Source organism: Gymnogyps californianus, chromosome 1 (genome assembly GCF_018139145.2).
Source record: "Gymnogyps californianus isolate 813 chromosome 1, ASM1813914v2, whole genome shotgun sequence".
Lineage (NCBI taxonomy): Eukaryota > Metazoa > Chordata > Aves > Accipitriformes > Cathartidae > Gymnogyps > Gymnogyps californianus.
This window is the reverse complement of record NC_059471.1, coordinates 93,377,912-93,399,993: the sequence shown is the minus strand read 5'-3', so window position 1 is coordinate 93,399,993 and position 22,082 is coordinate 93,377,912. Positions and strand designations below refer to the sequence as shown.

Genomic DNA, 22,082 nt, shown 5'->3' with positions numbered 1-22,082 from the left:
TATCAACATCATTCTCACACTAAATCCAAAACCCAGCACTGTACCAGCTACTAAGAAGAGAGTTAACTCTGTCCCAGCTGAAACCAGGACACCTAATTATTAGTAATTACCATTTCCATTTAGTGCAAGAAAGTAAAACTCATGCAGAAATATTTTGGACCTTCCAGTACACTGTATTATCTTTCTTCAAATACATGTTGTAAACGTCTATCTTGAAATGCAAGTATTTAAAATGTGTACTTTAAATTTTAAGTAAATATTTTGTTTCAACACCCTAAAATAATTCTTGTAGACAGAGAAAATTAGGGGCTGTACTAATGAACTGAAGGATGGAAAGGACAGTTTCATTCCTTGCATAACTGACAAACTCAGGTCACTTTTGTGGAAGATAGCCCATGGGGATAATAACTTAGTGACAAAACAGAAAAAAAAGTAATAATTCAAAAATTACCAGGCCATTAATCTTGTCTTTAAAAGAGAACAAACTAATTTATTTCAGAGAGGGTTAAACCTGAGGTGCAAGTTATAATCTTTTTGATAGCCTAGTAATGTTGAAAGATTAATAATGTCATTCTGTATGATTCCTCTCTTGAACTTGAGCTATTTTTGTGAAAAAACTGAAGTAGTGATGACATAAGGCAACAAGAAAGCTTCAATTTGGTGTTCATTTTCAGAGAGGTGAGAACAGAATACACGAGGAGTACCACTTTGTGGAATAGAATGAGCAGCATTGCAAATGAAGATTGATTGCACTTTCAAAATTCAGTAGTCGTCATGGAAGATATTAGAATAGTTTGAGTCCAGTTGTCATACATATAATCAGAAAATAAGCCAAATTAAGGAAGAATGGAAATGCCACAAGAATTTGTGAGGTGTTCCCCCTCAGGGAGAAGCAATTTGGAGTTTTATCTGTATGGTTCTGTTGTGTCATTACATTGTCTCTGACCTTCCTCAGTATCTTTTCCAAGTTTAGGTGCTGGTTTCTAACCTTGGAAAACAGTGAAAAGAAACAGTCTTCGTTACGTATAAAACTACAGTGAATTTTTTACAGCTGCAGTCTTCATGTAGTTTTTCAGGTTTCTTAGAGACTCTTGGGAGAGTTGAACTGGGGAGCTCTTTTTATGGCCAGTCAGTGGAGTTCATGTGCCTTCCCTTCTCCTTTGGAAAGTGTCCTACAAGGGCCAGTGAAGGGCTTAAAATACTGTGAAAGGGTCTGATCCTTTCTGTAAGCAAGAGCAGAGGAGGAAGTCTTTGCAGCAGACTTGTTAGACCTGGCTGTGTCCAAAGATGGACAGCACTTGTATTGCTTCTTCATTACTCTAGAGATTACTGTGGGGAGTTTTTCTTGCATGCTGTGGATTGGGCAAATGGGACTTCTCATGATTCTGTTCCAACTTGGACACCCCTGGCATTTTCGGAAACTCAGACTTTCAATCCAACATAGGAAAAGTCTAATGAGTAGCTCTCATGAGAACTACTAAACTTAACAGAATTCCAGTCATTGTTGGGGCTACTATTAGCCAAATATACTGTATTGTCTCTGATATCTCTCATGTTAACTGTTGACAAAAGTATAGTAACTACTATACCTTTTTGATATTTACAGAAATTCATATCCATTAAACTTTTCTACTAGATTTAATAGATCTTTTAAAATACTTCTCTGTGTGCACTACTAAAACCAATAGAAAATATTGTTTAGATGCTTAAATATACCTGGTTTTAGGAAAATAAAAATCTGGCTGTGCTTATATGATAACAGTCCTAAAATTTTATTGTTTTAAATTGTTGCATGTACTGCTGGGGAGACTCTCCTACAGTTTACTGGAAGTCTCTCCAGATTCTGCTTGTGAATTGTATGTTTCTGAAAAGCTTTACAACATTGCTATTTTTTGGTTTTGTTTTTAGATAGAAGTGATGCAGTTGAGCTTCCTATAAAATTCGTTCCTCGGTATGCCGGTTGCTACCACTGTCAGATTCTTCTGAAGTCCTCCTGCGATGTTCGTGTCTATGAGATTGAATGTGTAGTGAATACAAACCATGCTGAAGCAGAGCTTGAATTTCTAACTCCAGCTTACCAGGCAGTGATTCAGGATATTCCAATAGTAAGTTTACTTTACTACTAGAAACTAAACTAAGATTCAGGATTTTTAAACACTGGACTCCAGATCAATGCTGTTAAAATTTACAGTTGTAAAATGCACAAATGCATGTAAATACTGACTTGAGTATCATTACTCAAAGTCCATGTTTGACATAATATAAAGCTTGTTGGGAAAAATAGTTTCTGGCAGTTTTTAAAGTAAATTATTAGTCTGATGGGCTTATTTCTAATGTTTCACTTCTGTCCTGACAATTGTTAATCTGTTATTTAATAATGTTATCACACTGAAAGTGAAAAAAGGAGTTGTTTAATCTAGGGAATAAATGTATTGTTTCTGAAAAAAAGGTGAGATGTTGAGGAGTAAAATAGAAGAACTAGATTACATACAATTTAAAAAATATGGCAAGCATAAACAGTATATCATATATAGTTTTATCATATCTATTTTGTATATGAAACCCTTGACACATGAGAAGTAAGACCAGGGAGTGACGATGGAGTGTAGGTTGGAATATCATCTCCCTCAGAAAATTATTGCTCAAATTTTCGAGAACATTTCCAATTTAAAAGGAAAAAAAATGAAAAAATGATAGGGAAGGAGCTTAAGTTGCAAGAGAAAGGGTAAAGATTCTGTAAGAGATAAAAATGGTAAAATATTTCCTGAGATTTGAACTACCATTTGGTCTATGTACTTGATGTAACCTTTTGATATTAGAGCCACTGAAGAATACTAGTGAGTTAATTTATAGAAAAATTATTCTGAGATTTTGTAGACAAAAGAGTGGGGGCAGATTCAAACAAGGAGACTTAATGGCTGAGGAAAGACCATACTGTGGATGCTCTGTGAAATACTGAAAGTAGACGAGGAACTAGTTCATTAAGAAAGAAAAAAGAAGTAAAGAAAATAAAAGGAAATCATATTACAGTGTTATCTTTTCTTACACATAAATTTTAAGATATTCATATATTATTTATTAAACATTGATTTATTGAATGTTACATTAGCTGAAAAACAGCTGTTACATAACACAGAAAGGTAAGGATTTTTTCCACCTTGTTTAAACAGAGAGTTTCTAAACAGATTGGCTTTATTCTTTGGTTTTTTTTTTTTTTTTTCACTTCTGAGTGTTCCTAAGTATATGCTTTTAAATTTCATGCAGGAGTCATGCTTTTATACTTTTAAGTCCTGCTTGTTTTCTTAGCAAGGAAATAAAAAATACCCCAACTGGAGCATATACTCTGTCTGTGTGTATGTGTGTGTTTGTGAGAGAGGGAATGTGTATATCTCTTAGTCTGTCTCTTTCTATGGAATGCATACACGTGGTCACAAAGTCTACTCTATATGTTATGCCCTGAATTTGCAAAATCAAACGTTGATGAACAAACAAATGTAAAAATGTGAAGTTGTTGCTGTCCTTTTACATCTTAAGCTTAATTTTGTGCTTGCACATTATTTTTTCACAAGGTTTCTTTCATGTTCAGTATAAGAAATGTGTGTTACTCTGGTAGGGAGTTAGATACTTTACATTTTTATATACATTCATTCTAGCTGGAGCTTCTGCATCTATCAGAAATTCCCCATACTTTTATATTGTTAGTTGGCACTGTTATATTTGTCATTCAAATTACTGAAGTTTGAAATACTCTATGGAGGAAGACAGATGCTCATAGAGTGAAACAGAAATGGGGTTGTTCAATCTGCTAAACTTAGTTTCTTGAACCTAATATTTAGAGTTCAAATCACTTTTTACAGACACTAGCAAATTAACTGTCGTAACATCTGTGTGGTAGGTGGAACACTTTATAAATGGAGCAAATAAAATGGCCAAGTGATTTGCTTAAAGCCACACAGTGAATGAATGACAGAACCAGAATAAGAACCCACCTGAATCTGAAATCTGTGATTGTTTTTTGATATGGGAGTTAAGGCTGAACATCTGAAGTTTCCATAATTCTCACAAGCATAAGATGAATGTAATTGTTCCATCAATCACTTTCAGCCTCTCCAGATATAGGTCCTATATATGCAGCCTTATTATGTACCTTGGATTTAACCACCTACCATCCTGTGAAAAGATTCTAACTCCCTTAGCATTAATTGTGTTTCTCATTGACTTAACAGGCTTTGGATAAGATTTCACATTAAGCAGAGATCCTGTAAGAATTAGATTAATTCATCTAGCCAAGGCCACCTGGTTAGTCAACACTAATTAAAACTGTTTGTTAATGCACAAGTACAAGGGAGTAGAATTTAACAAATATTTTATTATCATTTTCTAATGTTTGTGGTTGATCTTAATATCTTTCTTTAGAAGATATTTTTAGACAAATTCATGCTGTATTAGAAGGGTTTGTTACAGAAGAATTTCAAAGTGACCATGTTTGTCAACTACATTTCTCCAGCTAACAAGTTTTTTTGTTCGGGATTAAAAAGAAATACTTATGTTACGTATTGATGTAATCATCACTGGTGTGGATAAAGGAAGCATCTGATACCAATGGCACTAGAAATCATTGAAAATAAAACAACTTAAGCCCCCAAATTTTCACTGTCCTCCTCTTTTCCATACCAAAAACAATGGTGGTGATGTTTTTCCTCTATCCCACCTCTTAAAACAGTAGATTAGCAAAGGGTGATGACCTGCCAAAACTGGTCAAGCTGGTTTTCAAAAGGATAAAGTTGTTCCTGATATTGTGGAGAAAAAAAGCATGAGAATAAAAAAAATCTTTTGTCGCCTGTTTTTCCCTTTCATTTTATCCTTGACATGAGGATACCGGTTAACTATTTTTTTCTTTCATGTTTTCTACCAGAGATGATGTAATTGTTGTTATTACAAGTATTGGAAGTATTTTGAAAAACTGAGGCACTATACAAATCTCAACATTCCAAACAGGCATTTGTGGTCAACTACTAGGAAATTTACCTCTTAACAACTAAGAATTAAGCATTAATCGTACATATTAATCAAACCTTAGATATATGATACTGCAGGTCTTGTGCCATGCCATGGGATTAGCTCTGATGACCACAGGAGGTGGTTCTTAGTTTGTGAGGTTGAGATAGCTGAGCTTGAGAGACTTTCAAAGAAGGAAATGAGGATTGAAGTATCATGTCTATTCCCCCAAATCCATTGTTTGTCTCTGATGTTTATATACAATTTTCCATGGATGAAGACCATTATGGGTCAAAGGATTACTTCCTCTTTTCATAGATGAGATCAATCTTCTCTGTTTTGACAAGGCATGTATTAGCTCTTGAATGCCAGTTTATTTTCTTTTTCAGATGGATGTTAACCTTTTTGCAGACTGGATGTTTGGTCATCTGGTTCCTTCAAATAGTAGGAGGCTAAATAGCATTATTTTAGTTTTACTATTTTTATGCAGCCCCCAAGCATGTATTACAAAATATCTCACTTTCTACCATAATCAAGCAGTCTTGTGATACATCTGGATGCAAGACAAACATGTTTATTAAATAGGCTTTCATACTACTCAGGACAGACGTTCTTTAAATTAGTCTCTTGAAAGACCAGTTTCTGAGAACAAAGGACTGTAAATACTCCTTTGGAGATGGAGTCCTTAATTCGTAAGCAAGACTGATCCTGTAATATAATCAGTGGCCAAATGAGGCAATATATGCTAGTACACTACATCAGCACTTCAAAGAGGTACACTAAGATTTTCTACAGATGGAAAAGGGACAGACTTTTGGCAAGTATTAAACAGCACTATAAAGATACTTGTAAATGTTTATAATGATACTTATAAATTCCATCCTGATCATCAGTATATCATATACATATTCTTCTAATGAGTATTCCTGCTGACAGTATTGCTACTGATAGTATTGGTACCAGTACCTCCGGCTGCCAGGAATAAGGGATTTATTATTAGCTTAATTCATTTTTAAAATATGCTGTTTTATTCTCCCCAAAGGTGCTCTGAGCCAGTACTTTGGGAAAATGAGTACAGTGCTCTGATTTGATGATAACTGCAAGTAAAAGCTGAAATGCATGTTAAGAGCTTTAAATGCATAATCTAATTTACATCTTCACTTTGATTTCAGAGTAACATTTCCAGCCAGGACTGGAAACTTGAAGCAATTTTGGAAGGACGTGGGTTTTATGGCCCTCCTCTAATAAATGTGGGCCTAGGTGAAACAGCTCTGTATCCTCTCATGTTCAAGCCTATTGCTGAGGGCATAACAATGGTAAGAGAGAAATTAGTTTCAACATTTGAAAAGGATGCTTCTGTCAATAAAATTTACATCAGTGTCCAAATTATGAAAGTGCTTAAGCAGTTACTAATATTAAGCATCTACTTGAGAGTCAGAAATTGAAAAATTGCCTACTAGCTGAAGTAAAAAACCAAAGGAACTAACTTTGCAAAGCTTAAGATTAGGCATGATAGATTTCCCCACCACCCTTTATTATCTCTTCCTTTATTTGCTCTCTATCAAACCCTCCATTTTAATGAATCGACCGGGTACTCTGTAGAGATTCTGAACTTTGATCATAAAAATGTACATTGTGTTAGTCTGAATTTAAATACATATATTAAATAGTATTTCATTACCTAAATAATAAAGTAGTAATGTTGAGTATTTCTCATTGCATGCATACATCACAAATGAACTTACGTGATGGGTACTTTGTTTCATAAAATAATTTCTGTTACAAGTTAAGCCACTACTTAGAAGCTGCTTTTGCCATCAGAGTAATCACTGTTCTGAATGCTAAAATGAGGAGCAGAGCAAAGGCTATGACATCTTTAGCAAGAAGCAGTACACGTATTTTTGCCTGTATACTAGGTGAGAGATTTTGACTACAGGTTGCTATTCAAATGTGTGAATTGCCAAAGACAAAAAAAAAAAAAAAATTTGTTCTGTGAAACATTAGTAATCCTTCTGCATGCATTACCAACCAAATATAATGTGGTTTAGGAAACGAGTATTATAAAACTATTAACAGCCAAAAGCCCTGAATCCTTTGATGACAAATAATTATGAAGAACATTTTAGTTGAAGGACAGATGGAAATGATTGAGCAAAGTTACTTTTTATATGAGGAATAAGGATGTATAAGAACATATTTTCTTGGATATTTGTTTTCCAGGAAGAAGCCAAGAAGTATAAAATCTAGAAAAATGAAGGCTTTATTTTGTTAAATGTCGTAATTTAGAAAAATTAAAAAATAAAAGCTTTTGTTTCTTTAGTTTTCTTCTCTGTTTAACAGCAGAGTTTACTTAAGAGCTAGAAAAGTCAATAGGAACACTTTCTTGTAAGCATGCTTTGTTGCCTGGGTTTAAGATTAATAAACTAAAGGAGTTGGTTTGGCAGCCAAGGGGACTTTGACAGTGCTGAAACTTTTTTTCTTCTTTCTTTGTCATAGGGAAGGCTTATTCTGCGAAATGATACAGCTGGCACTGAAAACATCTTTAGCCTTAAGGGAATAGGGAAGAAACCTCTGGCACAGGATTGTGTTGTGATAGATTGCCAAGTGAGAAAGGTCACTCAAAAAATTTTATGGGTGCCCAATTATACCAAGAACAAGTTAACATACAAGGTAAATTTTTGCAATAATGTGGCGACTATTTTACTATCTAAGGGCCTACGAATTATGTATTACAATAGCAAATACTATTGTAATTGCAGATATACTATTAAAATTAATGTATTCATGAGAAATTATGTCTAACTATAGTTTATAGTATATGGATATGTTTGTAGTCAGGAAATCTGTGAGATAGTGTATGATTTTACTGCATGTTCCACGGAAAAAGATTTCTTAGTTTTTTAGTCTGGTTCCTAACAGGACAACACTTCTACAATTGCACTCTGTTCATTTGCTAGTCTTTCCTCCCTGCCTCCTCCACTGGTTTGAAACCAGTGGCCAACTCTGTTTTTCTCATCAGTTCTGAAATCAGAGAAGGGGCTTGAGAACTACAGTGTTCCTAAAATCTTCATAAAGCATTGGAATATTACAGGAAAAGGACAAAAATTATTATCCTACTAAGGGAAAGATTGCAGCATGAGCTCACTATATATCTGTTTCTAATGGCCTAATGGCCTGGCCGGTCAGTGCTTGCATTTCTTGAAACAAATTATAGCAGTTAGTGTCCTTTGCCCAGCTGTTATTTCAGAGATGTTAGAGGAAGTTGGGAATACTTTGTGTGTTTGCTGATAGGAAAGAAAATTCAGAGGAAATAACAAGCTGGAGTTGTTGAAGGGCGATAGGTCACTGGGGAGGATGGAGTAGGAGGTGCTGAGGTAGTTGTGATTTCAGTGGAGGGACATAAGATATAAATTCTTAGAAAATACAGTTTTGTTAGTTTCCCTGCTCAAGATCATCTTTTTCCTATTAAATACAATCCCTATTATTGTTCACTGTTTTAGTTAAATATTTTATAACTGTATTTAAACAAACACATTTTCCTATTTAAAAACCCTGTTGTATTACTGTAACTGCACAATTTTCCTACCATTTGTCTTGTCTGCATGTTTAATTTGAAAGTGATAAAAGTATTTCAATAGTGTTCCTCACCTTCCTTATCCATGTATAGGACCCCATGTCATATGCCAGTAGAGGCGGAGGGTACATTAGGGCAAAAAAGATGACTACTTCTTTTCTTCTCAGCTGCAGAGAAGGTTCCGGAGCAAGAACATCTTGGACCTTGCTCAACAAAAGCCATCTTTGTGACTGTTATGGCATTTAAATCTAGAGTAGATAGCATCTAGATACTGTGGCTGTATACTGTTTGCTAGGAGGCTCAATCTATGAAAAAAATGCAGAAGAGCGTGCTCTAAAAATTGTCAGCATAGGTAAATATTTTTTTGAACTGAGGGGTTTGGGTGTTGGGGTTTTTTTTTGTAGTTTTTCTTTTGGGGGGAAGGAGGGAAAAGGGGACAATGTAGATTTTAGAAGATAAAATCTGACTACTTAACTAGTGTGAACTTGTGAAATGAGTGATCTTTTGTTCTCTGCCTTGGTGCCAGTAGCACCAAATGCTACTTTACTTAAAATGACAGGTATTGGTAGAGAGTGGCCTCACCTTATTTTATAAAGAGAGATCATGTATATACCAGTAGCACTCTTCTATTGGTTAATGGGAATTCATGGCAATGTGAAATCCTTCCTTAAACTCTTGCCAGTCTCCAATTTTTCACTATTACAGGAGGATTTACATTTAATAAACTTTGTGTATGATAAAAAGGTCCAGCTTCATGTTCCTATTTTTTGACTATTAACCCCCCCCAAACAAAGTAGGAAATGTATTTTTTGGGCATCACCAGCTTTGACACTTTTCTTTTCAACAATCTTAGCTTTTTAGATGTGAATACGTTTACATTTCTAATACATTTGTACTTTTATCTCTGAAAGAAGTGAATGTTTTTGAAAGTTGACAACAGAACTATTTCCTCTGCTTTCCCATTTTGTGTGAACTCAATATTTTTTGTGCCAATGAAAGTGAAAGACACTGAAATATCAAACTTCAAAATGAATACATAAAAATTATTCATTGTAGGTCTTTTTCAGAAACATTGCGTTAAATGGATTTATGACAGTTGTAACTATTCCAGGGTGAGCTGTGTCTGATTGAACTTTGACCTCCTTGAGGGTGTTCTCTGGGTAACGAAATCTGGTTTTTGGGTGGGTTTTTTCTTCCACTTGGTTGGTTTTGTGGTGGTTTGTTTTCCTTTTTTTTCCCTTCTGTGAAGTACCGCTTGACAGTCCAACCATGTGTGCTCTTTTTGCTCTGGGACTTTTGGGAGAGAAGTGGTAAGGCCACCTATTTGATGCTTGTATGCATGTAATAAATTAATCAGTGTGAATAATGTATTTTCTCTATGCTAGGATTTTACCCAGAAGCTGTTGCAGAACAGTTGTTGAAGTAAGGTGGGCTGGAATTGTTGGAAAAGTCATGATTACAAAACCTACCCATGTCTGGAAACTGTCCCCTCAACAAAGCAAACAATATTAATTACTTCCAGCACTCTCCAGCAGATATCATGTAATGTCTTGTGCTCTTGTAGTGAGTGAAGATCATTTGCTCGCTTTTAATTCCAAAAGGGTTAATCTGTAAATTAGGATTTAATCAGTAAATCCAGAAAGTGATCACCATTATCTGTAGTTATTAGGAGAAAAGGGAAAACCTCCTCTAAGAGGGAACTGTGACCAACAACCTTGTTAGAAATGCAAAATAAACTTTATTTACTCAGAAGTGTATAGCACAAAGGGCAACAGGAAAAAGAAGTGATACTAATTTTGTTGTTGTTGTTCATTCCGTGCTGCCTGATTACTGTAATTTCTGGATAGTCTGTTGTGAAGCAGAGCACAACAGACTGTGATTTTGTCTTTGTTAGTGTTTCCCTTGGGGGCAGTTGCTGACAGCCCAATAACTCCTCCTCCTTTTTAATCCAGCATCTTTGAAATTTTACCGTATTGTCCTTTAGCTAAGTTGATGATTACGTAGAGGAAATCTTACGAGTTTTGGTGGAGACAGAACAAAGATAATCCAGGAAGTAATAGTATTAGAAATGTTTTTGATAGAATCTCTTGTAATTTTGTTGGCTAGTGGTTATCTTCATTATTGAATTGGTTGGTTGATTTGCCCTGTACATCCTCCATTGATGGAGTGTATCCACTATACAAGGAAGCTTCTCATAGATAAACCAGGACATACATGATATTTTTAAAAAACATAAGTCTTTCATTTACTGAAGTAATAAAGCTCAGCCTATATCAAGAATGGTATAAGATGTGGCAGTAGCTGATGAGCATAATAATTTACAGGCATGTCCATAAACAATTTACTGCACAGTGAATACCTAGCAATAAGTAATTTAGCTGAATTAATACTTGGTTAATTTTGCCTTTGAGGTGTAAATTTAGCTTCACTATTCCATTTTAATAACTGAATATATTAAACTATAAACTTAATAAAAATCATTTAATTAAAAAAATAATTACACTGTATATATGCTACTCTGTTTCTCAGTATTCACTGTATTTATCTAATAACCTCAACAAAAATAAGGGTACTACTGCAAAAGTGGCTATTTAAAATGAAAGTTAAGTCTGGGAGGAGGAAGAGGGAAATAATTCTTTCCTCTGTTAAGAAAGCTCTCTTCCCTCTGAATAATGCTTTTCCCATTTCAAACATATATAGAGTGTTCATGTCTGGAGCAGCAATAATTTTTATATGTGTGGTTTGGTTGTCTGTGCAACCATTACTATGTATCAAGAGAGTCGGGGAGGGAAGAAGTGCCTTTGGAATTCAGTGGAGGTCATGTGCGTGACTCCATCAGTCTACCTTTAAAAATGTTAAGCAAAACACTTTCAGTGCCCACAAAGCCTTCCATGATTAAAAAGACAATTCCATAAATTCCCTTGAAAAATGTGAACGTTTTTATGAACTGTTTTCTACTGATTGATGTGTAAACCTTGGGGAAATACCGCCACTGTGCTCTTCATGACTGGTTCTAGGGGATATTACAACAAATAGTCTTTCTCATGATTAACTTACTCCTGGGTGTGAAAAGACATCACAACAGAATTCATAAAGAATTTGTGCACATATAACGTCAGCCAGAGAGCACTTCCTTCTCTGATGCTGAATTAATATAAGGTTAGTGGCTGCAGTGTAAGTGCAATCCAATGTAAGTGCAAAAATCCAATCTGTCAGTCTCATGACAGAATTTGTTATACCATTTTCTTTTGTTTTTTGTATGAAACTCTGTCTGCTGGATATAAATAATTGTCTGGTGTGTTGATGGTTGCTTCTAACGACACCTTTGATAGTAACTTTAGCTATAAAGGTGCCTGATTCTTTCAAGGCTTGGTTTTGCAGTAAAAATATAAAACTGTGTAACTGTTTTTCTCAGTGCTGTTCAAAATAGATGTCATTAAAGTAAACTCTCCAGAGGAATCTCGAGGCTCGGTTAAATTACCTTTCAGGTACTAGGTTATACAAACTGTTAGTAATTTCCAGAAGTATTGTAGAATAATTACATAATCAAAAAATATGAAATCCCCTGTTCTTCAATGCATTTCTCTCTCTATCCTCTATATATCCATTTTAGATCTTTACAATGTCAAGGAAAGAATAACATGAAGGTTGGGTATTTGTAACAGATGTCTCAAAATAATAGAATTATATACTGTAAACCTTTAATGAAGGACTTCCCTGTGCAGGCTAAGTCTTGTTTGGTAATGTATGTGAGATTTCCTGAGAATAAATTCCATGCAACTCTAACTTGATTGCTGAAGGTCCTATACTCTCATCAAGTTTGTATTCTTTAACCACAAGTAAATCTGTGTATTCCATAATCCTAATTTTATCTGTCCTTCCAATTTCAATCCTTTTAGCTTCCAAATTGCCTACCAGAAATTCTGTAACAGGCTTCACTACAGAAAAAGCATTCTTCATAGCAATAATGAATGGTACAAAGGCCTACAGAATGTAAGAATAACTGTAGTTGTTGGCAGGGGTTTTTTTGTGATTACTAGATATGAAATTGTTTGATCAAGTAAGGGTATAGTAAGGTCTTAGGTCTGATTTGTTTCTTGAGATAGGTTAGTGGTCTTGACAGGTGGCCTGGCTGGGTTACAAATCTGGATTATGTAGCATTTTTCATTATGTAGAACTCTGGATTGCAGCTGAACAGGCAGGAATTATTTGGGGAATATACTCAGTGCAATGCAAAGATGTTTTATTTCAGTGTTGTAACATGCTTGTGGCAAAATAAAAGAGATTGCAAGAATTAAATGAATTCCTAATATCTCAGGAACTTGCAAGGTATGCACTGAAAGGAGGATGAGGGAAAGTAATGGGGGCTTCTTTGGAAACATCTGTCATTCTTAACAGTATTGGAAAAAATCTGGTTATCAGCTTGATCAGCGACTCTCCCAGACCCAGTTCTGGCCTAGTGTCAAGGAGCATTAACTTTTTAATAAGTAGAGCCTGTCAATATTGTTAAACGGACCTGAGAAACAATTTTCAAATGGAAACCTTGAATATATTACTGTCTACTTTGTTATACAAAGAGATAGTGGAATTTAAGTATATTTGATTAAGTTCTGTACATCCATTCACCACTTTGGCTTGAAGTGTCAGCTGACATTTTTGAAGTTATGCTTATTTGGTTATTTGACTCTGGAAAAGGTTTTTTTACTATGATTTTGAAGATTGGCTTTCCATTCCTATTCATCTTAAATAGCCATATTACAGTTCTGCAGAATGAGTTTTCAAACCTGTGACTGATAAATTAGTTTAAAATTGTAACATTTTATAAGTCTGCTCCATTTATACTTTCTGGCTGTGTGTAAATAATGACTTGAGGTATAAGACAATGGAGAATACTATCATTTAAAAATTAAATCTTTGGAGATGGATTGATTTGAGCAAATTTTCTGCAGGGTCACAATGATAACTTTAATAATAATTTACATTTTGGTTTCATTGTGGTATTCTACAATTCTTATTTTTTGAGTGATAGTGAAAGGGTGTAACATACGTTGCATGGGTTTGGGGAAATTTGTGGTTACTGAAAGCCAGCATTTCTTCACTGAATTAATTATAGTGATTGCACGATAAATATTATGGCAACTTGAACAGCTTTGCTGTTTCTTAATTATGTCACACGTTGTCTTTCTAACAAAATCTATGCAAATAAAGCATCTAATTTTGTTATGAATTTGAAGGACTGATAATGGTACGTGGATCCAGGCTTTAATACAGAAATTTTATTGGAAGTTCTATTCCATTTCAGCTTATTGTGTTACTTCTTTATTAGATTTTTTGAAAATGAGTAGTACTAAAGCATTTTATTAGTTATCAATACAGTTTTACATTGCACAACAAGATAATTAACTTTATGTTCTTGTGAAATCTTAAGAAGTAGTAGTGAAAGACAATTTGTTTTAATAGTCTATCAAAATCCTTTTTTCCTGTATTTTCTTAATTAAGTTGTACGGTGTGATGGAGTTTGGGCTTATACATTCTTCTACAGTACTTAAACATTTTTAAAATTATATATTAATTATTTACTATTTATTTGTTACATTATTTCCTGATTGATGTGAAATTTTATTAATAAAGAAGAGTATTTTTCCAAAATGTCTATATATCTTTGTAAATGGGTATAATTCATACATAAACTATGGGAAGAATAAATTCATATTTTTTGAAGCTGATGGACTGCTGGGAAATAGGGATAAACATCAAAGTGGGAGTTTTTCTTCTCCTAGCTCACTTACACAGTTAAAAAGTATTTCATACATTAGGTCACCTGGTGTATTTTCTAATGGTTATGCCCAGGAATGTTAGAAAGATGTTCAAGAATGGAAGAACTACCAGTAGGAAAATTTTTACAAGACAGCATTAATATTGATATGATTAGGGTTTTGGCAATAGGCTGCTCACAAAGATTGTAATGAGAGTCAGCAATGTTACATAGATTGCAGGTGCTTTAAATTGGTCAATATTTTAAGAAATTGCAGTTATTCATGCCTGATAAATTCTGTGTGTGTAGGTGTAGATCCACCTATTTCTATCTGTATAAATACTGTGCGTATGTATATACCTATGCAACCCCGCACTTGTATGATTCCATCCTAAAAGGAGCTTAATTTTTTGGTATTGGATGGGTATGGAACACAAGATTTCCTTTGTCCTGTGCCATGGTTGTCATGAGAGCACCTCTCCCCAAAAAATTTCCAGTTAGTGTACTCTGTATGCACCAATATTGTTGTTAGATACAAGTTCTTACTCTTTTCTAGTGTAGAATCATCCCTAAATGCTACAGTTTCACTATTTTTATCTTGGCATGCTCATATCTATTGGGATACCTTTGAGACAAGATTTTTGTCTTTCAGGTTTTCTTTGATCATTCCTAAATTACAAACAGTTCTTTGAATGCAATACTTCTTTCCCTAAATTCTAGTTAATCTATCTGTAATTGTTCATCATTCCCTCCTTGCAAATTAGGACAAATGCTAATGGACTGCCTCTTCCACTAACTGGTAGAAGTAATTCCATATCTTGACTCATTTTGGATAGCTTGTAAATCTGAAGATTTTTTTTTGTTGTTGATAGAAGAGACCCTATTTAGGCCCTATTTTCTTACTTCAAAATTTATTTCCCTAACTATAGTGACCCATAGTAGATTTTGTTAGGCACGTTCAGGTACCTTTGGGAACATGGTTTTGCAGATTACTATAGGATGTAAGATTACATAATGCTACATCTGAGACTATAATTCTGTCCTATTCTTACTTACAATCCTCATTAAAATGCATTCTAATAAGAAATAGCTATCTCTAATATTTAGAAGGAAGTTGACTTAAAGCTCACTGTATATAAATTCTTTCATTGCTTCACTCCAAGCTTTCCTCTACACTTATGAAATCTTTGCAAGAAGGTATTCTTATCAAAATCTGAAATTTCTGGACTTTTTCCTGTGTGTACTTTTACATTCTCCATCTTTTTCACTTTCTGAGTGTTCTTGGATGTATTGTTATTATATGAGTGTATGTGTAATGTATCTACAGTTAAGCAGACAGGCATTATACAACATTATGCCACATTGGAACCTCAAATGTCTGTGAACACTTCTCATTAAATAGGATTCTTGGTATGAATTCTGATATTAATATAAATTGCCTTGTGTGCATGTGCAAGTGTTGGCATGCACATTTAGTATCCATTTGCCATCTGAGATTGATCATTTAATTAGTCTCAGTAACACAGTTGATAAATCACGTGGCCATCAGAGCAAGACAAAGTTCAATGAAAAGAGTACATAAAAGGTAACTAGCGAGTGATGTCTGTTACAACCATAGACCTTGTCAAGATGTTGGAGGTAGGAGATAGTATTTTTGTGACCACTGTTTGGAGATTGGAGCTCCTAAGGGGTGAATGACTTAAATAGTAGAGACAAATAGGGTTGCTTATAAACATAAAGGAATGGGAGTGATTCATTAATGATAAGATGGTGAGTATTCATATCGGTAGGAATAGCGAGCAGCATGGAGAATACTAGTGAGTTTAATGACTGCAGTAGTAAAGGTGACAGCAAACTGAGGGTAGCATCAGTTATATACAATTTTTAACATGGATTTATAAAGGCCAGAGAAATAATGAAATTACTATTTCTTGGGTGCACTTTAGAACCCTACTCTAATATTCATTATAGTCAGTATGTGATCCCAAAAGGTTTTAGAACGTGAACATGAATGAAAGAAAAAGACAAACATTTTTTATAATGGTAGTCACAGCTGTAATAGTGTAAGAATAATTTCTGTGGCTGTCTGAGCAACTCCTCTTGCATTTCCAGTCATTTAAGAGAGTCCAGTGTGATGTTACAGGAACAGTCAGTAGTAACTGGCCATCAGTACTTTCCCCTGAGAGTAACTCCCACAAGATCAGTTTACTGCAGAATCTTCTTGACTTCCAAAAGTAATGGGAATTGTGATACCCAAAAGTTCTTACTGTGATCCTAAGCCAATTCCTACTTTCACTCCAGAAAGTATTTGAGCGAGACTTTAGTTTGTCCATTAGTTTTTATTTACACTGGATTCTAGCAGCAGAACACAATGGAGTGAACATCAATTTGTTAAAGTTGTTTCCTTTGAAGCTTAACTATATCTCACTAGAGCTAGAAAATAGGCAGAATAGCTCCAGTATTTTTGTGATTTTGGCCTAATTTCTTAAAAATGAGTTTTTATCGAGGTCTGTCTCACTGTGGAAACACAATTCAATATATAGCAGTTAAACAGGAGAAGGGTGAGGAAGTAGTGGCAGTGACGGCATAAGCCTTCAGTGTGTATTAGAAGCTGGAGTACATTATGTCAGGATGTTCAGTCAGGAAAAGTCAATAGGGAGAATGATACAAAAGCAATGTGTGTGTGGTGGTGGGGGGTTGTTGCATATTTGGGCTTGTGAATTGGGCAAAATTATGAACAGAACTATGGCTTTCTCTTTTGGCACAAAGGTTTAGATAGTAATGTAGATCAGTTGATTCAGCATCAAGTTATATTAATGCTTAATACAGAAACAGGCATTCAGATTTAAGGTTGCTCAGCTGAAACTCGAGATCATAAGGGAAGCCTTCAGTAATCAATTGTTGTGTTTCATACCCATGTTTCGTAATCTCTTTTTTAGTACTAATTGCTTTACAGCATAAACAGTATTCATGAAAGTACATGTATAACTAGAAAAAATGTTAAATACAGTACTGCTGATAGATGTTTTATTTCTGAATTCATTAAGTAGTTTGTCATTTCAGATGTGCAAGTTCTTGTATTTTAATTTCCTATTTTGTGTTTTGTGAAAACAGAAATAGAAAGAATTCCAACTCTTTGGCTTGGCTTGCATAACTTAAAACAGTCTTCTTACAGTCTTCCTGACACCTTAAAGAACGAAGGAAAGCTGTTTGTGTCCTTGCTGGAGAGGATGGGAGGAGGGTAGTGTGCATTGTAGTTTACCTTGCAGTCCCAGTTCTCTGATCATTTAGACTTGGGGCATTTTGAAGCATACCACAACTGTCTTTCTACCCTTGAAGGGAAAACAGCATGAAATAGCAATGTGCACTCAGATTTCACCTTGGCATGCAGCCGTGAAGCAGTATGTAGGATGTGCATGTGGGTGAGGACAATAGGATACACCTTCTTATGAGAACTTTAGGAAGAGCTTGGGAAATGTGATTGCAGAAGGCAGACTGACAGGAAAAAAGGTATTTAGATTTTTAAAATTCTGAGATTGGGCTGTGTCGCAAATTAGAAGTATGTATATTTATGGAGTAGTGTGATTATAACTGAATTATTACAAACTTTGTTAAACGAAAGCATTAGCAGGAAGACTAAATTTTAGACACAAGAGGGGAAAAGAATACTATCAGATGGAAAAAGAGTGTTTTTTTTAAAGTCTAATTGTTAAGATATGGTGGGAACAGTGGAAAACCCATGGAAAGAAAGAAGGCGAATTAGAGGTTCATAAAAAGCAAAATCAATTGACAAATTTTAGCAAACATTTCAAGTAGCATTAAATTATTTCCAGAGTTCGAGAGGTGAAAAGATTAAATAGATCAAATAAATGAATGACAAATTATGAAGAGTGAGCTCATGCACAGAGATAAGGAGTTAACTAGAGCTATCTCAAGGTAACAAGTCTACCTCTGTCTTTACGAAAGGATTCCATTCTCTATAAATTAGTGATGAACTCATTTACTACCAAGGGAGCAGTGGAGATGCACAACTATTTACAGTGAAAAACTGCATAATTTTTCATGGGAAAATACTATGCATTTAGAAAGCTAATGTCTGTAAACTAGCTTCTGATGTCTGGTACCTAACTTCTAGAAGTTTTCATGAAAGTGGGAGAATTTAAAACAGAAAAGTTAAATGATTTACTGTAGTCAAGCATAATTTTTTAATTTTTCAAAATATGTACTTCAGTTATTTTAAAGTAGTCAGAAGAGAAATCAGAAATCTGCAGATCTATCATCTACCAGCATGATTTCTGCAGAATGTACGTAAAGATGAATCTTTGCTTTCATTAAGGATTGGAGTGGTGATGGAAGAAAAAAAGACTTTAAAAGTAAACTGAGCTTTTAAATTAATATCAACAGTATAATTTTTATACCTGTCATATATGCACATAATATTTAACAAAAATTTGCACACAAGCTCATGCATGTGATTCTAGGTTGTTAAAAGCAAAGGTATTTCTAGCTCTGGGAAGTCTTTTGAACAAGTATAAAAGATATAGATTTAGATTAAATAGATTAAAGATATTAAAGAGATTGAAGAGATTAATTAAATAGAAAATTATAGATTTAGATTTAGATTATAGATTTATAGATTTTATCCTGTCCTATAGACAGGATAAGTTCTGAGCTGCTGGTTGCTTTCTTTTAGACACTTCCTGCCTTGAAATCCACAGATTTAGACAGCCATCTGGATTGTCTGTCTAGCTGGAGAAAGTAGGCACCTAGCAGCAGAACTCTAAAAGAGCCAGCAAAATGAACGGAGAATCGTATAACCAGACCAGTAGTAAAATAATAAAACATATTTTCTCCATGGATGTTTAGTTAATCTCTTCAGTCTGAGCAGATTAGGGCCAAGGGGTTTGTTCCAAGATCTACAGGCCTGGCGACTGCCCTAAACTCCTAGTTATTTGGTAAAAAAGTGTTGCTATAAGTGTCTTTGTGGTCTTATAGATGGGATCAGTATGAATCAGCCTTCAGATATCCATGAAAAGTTGCCTAATTTGGGAACTGATGGAGTTCACTCATAAAGTATGCACAGCAAGGCTAGCCACTGTCAAGGAAAAAAACATTTCTGGCTCTATCCAGGAGTGAAAATCTGAAGATCTTTCCTAGCAAAATATTAACTTCCTTTACAGCGGTAGGTTACAGCTCGGTGGAGAAAATAAGTGTGTACCTTTCAGAAGTAGGTGCCCCATTTTTAAATTTTTTTTTAACCTAGCCAAATTTGAGAACTATTAGTTTGTGGTGGTTCTGACCAGTAAAAAATTCATGAGGGGTGGTGACAAGAAGATATGATTACCTGTCCATTGCCCATCTCTCATCCCATCCCTGTTGAACAAAAAAGTGACAAAAGAAAGAAGAACCCTCCTCAAGAGACTGTGTAGCAATGTATATGTGCATATATTTGTAAATATGTATATGTGTGTGTCTATACTTTATGCAAGAAGAAAATGGACTTACTCGATTAGCACTTAGTAGAAATATAATACTAGAACCACAAGCATCAGTAGGTCTCCACCCCCTGGAATTGCAGGCAGTCATGTAGTAAATATCTAGTTTAGATAGACTCACAGAGCATCTAATCTACGTGACTCTTACACCATGAAAGACAAAATCTTTCTTAGCTCTAAAAAAAATATGGGACCTGCAAAAAAAGTTGACAACTGTAATGTGTTTTTGGAAAAGTGCAGGAGAGTTTGAGATCACCATTGTCTTTGAACGCTGAAACAGCAGTGCATTTGTTAAGTAAACATCCCAGACGATCCTGGCAAGTCAACCATGTGCAACACTAAGAAAAGAACAAAGCAAAAAACCCAGCAATTGGGGAGGGAAGGGAGAATTCCTTCATGTCTCTTGATATAGGCACTTGGATTCAAACACTGAAACAGTGGCCACATCTGTACTAACATGACTTCATTGCTTATACTCAACTTTTTCCTGTTTGGTTATACAATCACTTCCTTAAGGTTAAAACAACTTCGTTCTAAAATCATTTAGCTTCTGTAAATTCACTACTCTATTTGGAAAGGTATCCAAAACTTCTCTTGAATGACTGAAAATCATCAAAATTCCAGTCTATATTTATTCATCAGCAATCCATACCTGTTTCATGTTTATAGTCAACTATGCCAGTAGTGTTCCTTTTACTTCGACATTTTTTGATAGAAACTAGTCTTATATGTCCAGTCTTTGACAGAAACTGTATTAACCTACTTTCCTGCGTTTTATCCAAGTTAAATTAATCACATTTATCCTACTTTTGGTTCTGCCTCCATGTTACTTTTTCCTTAAAAAAAAAAAAAAATCTCATTTTAATTAATCTTATTTCTATCTCTAATAATTTGCTGTCATTTCTGTTATCCTATCCTTATTTTTAGGTACTTAGCCTTTACTTTTGTATACATTACTAACTTCATTGTATACATTACTAACTTCATTGTAAACTGAAATGGGTTAGTCCATAAACATAGAATCACGCCTGATTTATTGTTTATCTTGTGTGAAATGAAACTTCTCCATCTTCAGTGTGTAACAGACCCTCCTTTCCTATGTTTTCTCTTTGTTGTTAATAGTTAAAGATTTTTTTTTTTCCAAATTTTTTTCCAAGTGCCAATTCAACAAGGCTTTCCATCATTCCCTTTTTGGCCTGTTCTTTTTCTTAACAATTAATCTGTTTTCATATTCTTTTTGGTTGTTGGACTTCTAATATCCAGCTTGAAATACAGATTTATTGGGGAACAGGAAGATTGTTGCCTTACAGGTTTTTTTCTGTTACTTGGAATAGAAGTTCCAGATTGTACTAGCACTTGAACAAAGGATTATATTAACATAAGTACCCCAGAGAGGACAAACATTATAGGCACTGATTGGCTGTAATAGAAGACAAGATGATCTTAGAATTGTTTTTTTCTACAGAAAATATGAATAAAACTTATTTACTAAAAAAAAAAAAGTTACCTTTGGGGAGGAAGAAAATGATCCATGCATCTAATGTTTTTACTGTTGCAAAAGCGATCTCTGTAGAATCCAAGTGTCCGCTTGGATGCTTGACAGGCTAGCTGTAGTCATTAATGAAATGAATAAATGAGCTGGAAAGAAAAATAATCAAGCCTTTCTGACTTGACTTGTGATTTCACTCAAAATTCACCTAAACAACACAGAGACAATTTTATTATTTAATGTAATAAGAAATTACAGCATGCTACAGTACTACATGATATCCTGAAAATATTTTTAAAAAGGATTCCATGCCTTAGTGGAAAATCGTCACCTGTGGTCAGATATCCACTGCAGAAATTACAGTGTCAATTTAAAATACTATCACTCAGCAGCAGTTTGCTCCACCCAGTGGCAGAGGTAACAGAAGAGAGGGTGTGTGCAGAACCATTCATGCAGTCCACTTGCCAGCTTTCTGCACAACCAGTGGCTTAAGCAGATAATCATCAGCTGTGGGTGGTAATGCCTCGAACTTGAATGTCTCTTCCGTGAGCAGCTGATCATAGAGTCTGTCTGTAGCAAACTTATAGAAGCGACAAAGAAATGAGATACAATTAAAAAATATTCTCAGCCTATATTCCTGCAATCAGCTTTTCAGTTTACAAAATTTAAAATTCAGCATATGAAAGTTGTATTGGTCTTTTCATTGTTCAAATAGTTACTATGTATGCCATCGCATACGTGTCGTTTACAAAATATGACATATCAAAAAGC

At 34.7% G+C, this 22,082-nt stretch overlaps 1 protein-coding gene across 1 annotated transcript in view; it reads left to right on the top strand.

The window, feature by feature from the left end:
- Positions 1–22,082, top strand: part of CFAP47 (cilia and flagella associated protein 47) — a 363,098-nt gene that overhangs the window by 180,575 nt on the left and 160,441 nt on the right. Inside the window, 3 exon segments of the mRNA XM_050891106.1 lie at positions 1,909–2,105; positions 6,171–6,314; positions 7,495–7,668. Coding sequence (XP_050747063.1) covers positions 1,909–2,105; positions 6,171–6,314; positions 7,495–7,668 — 515 coding nt within the window.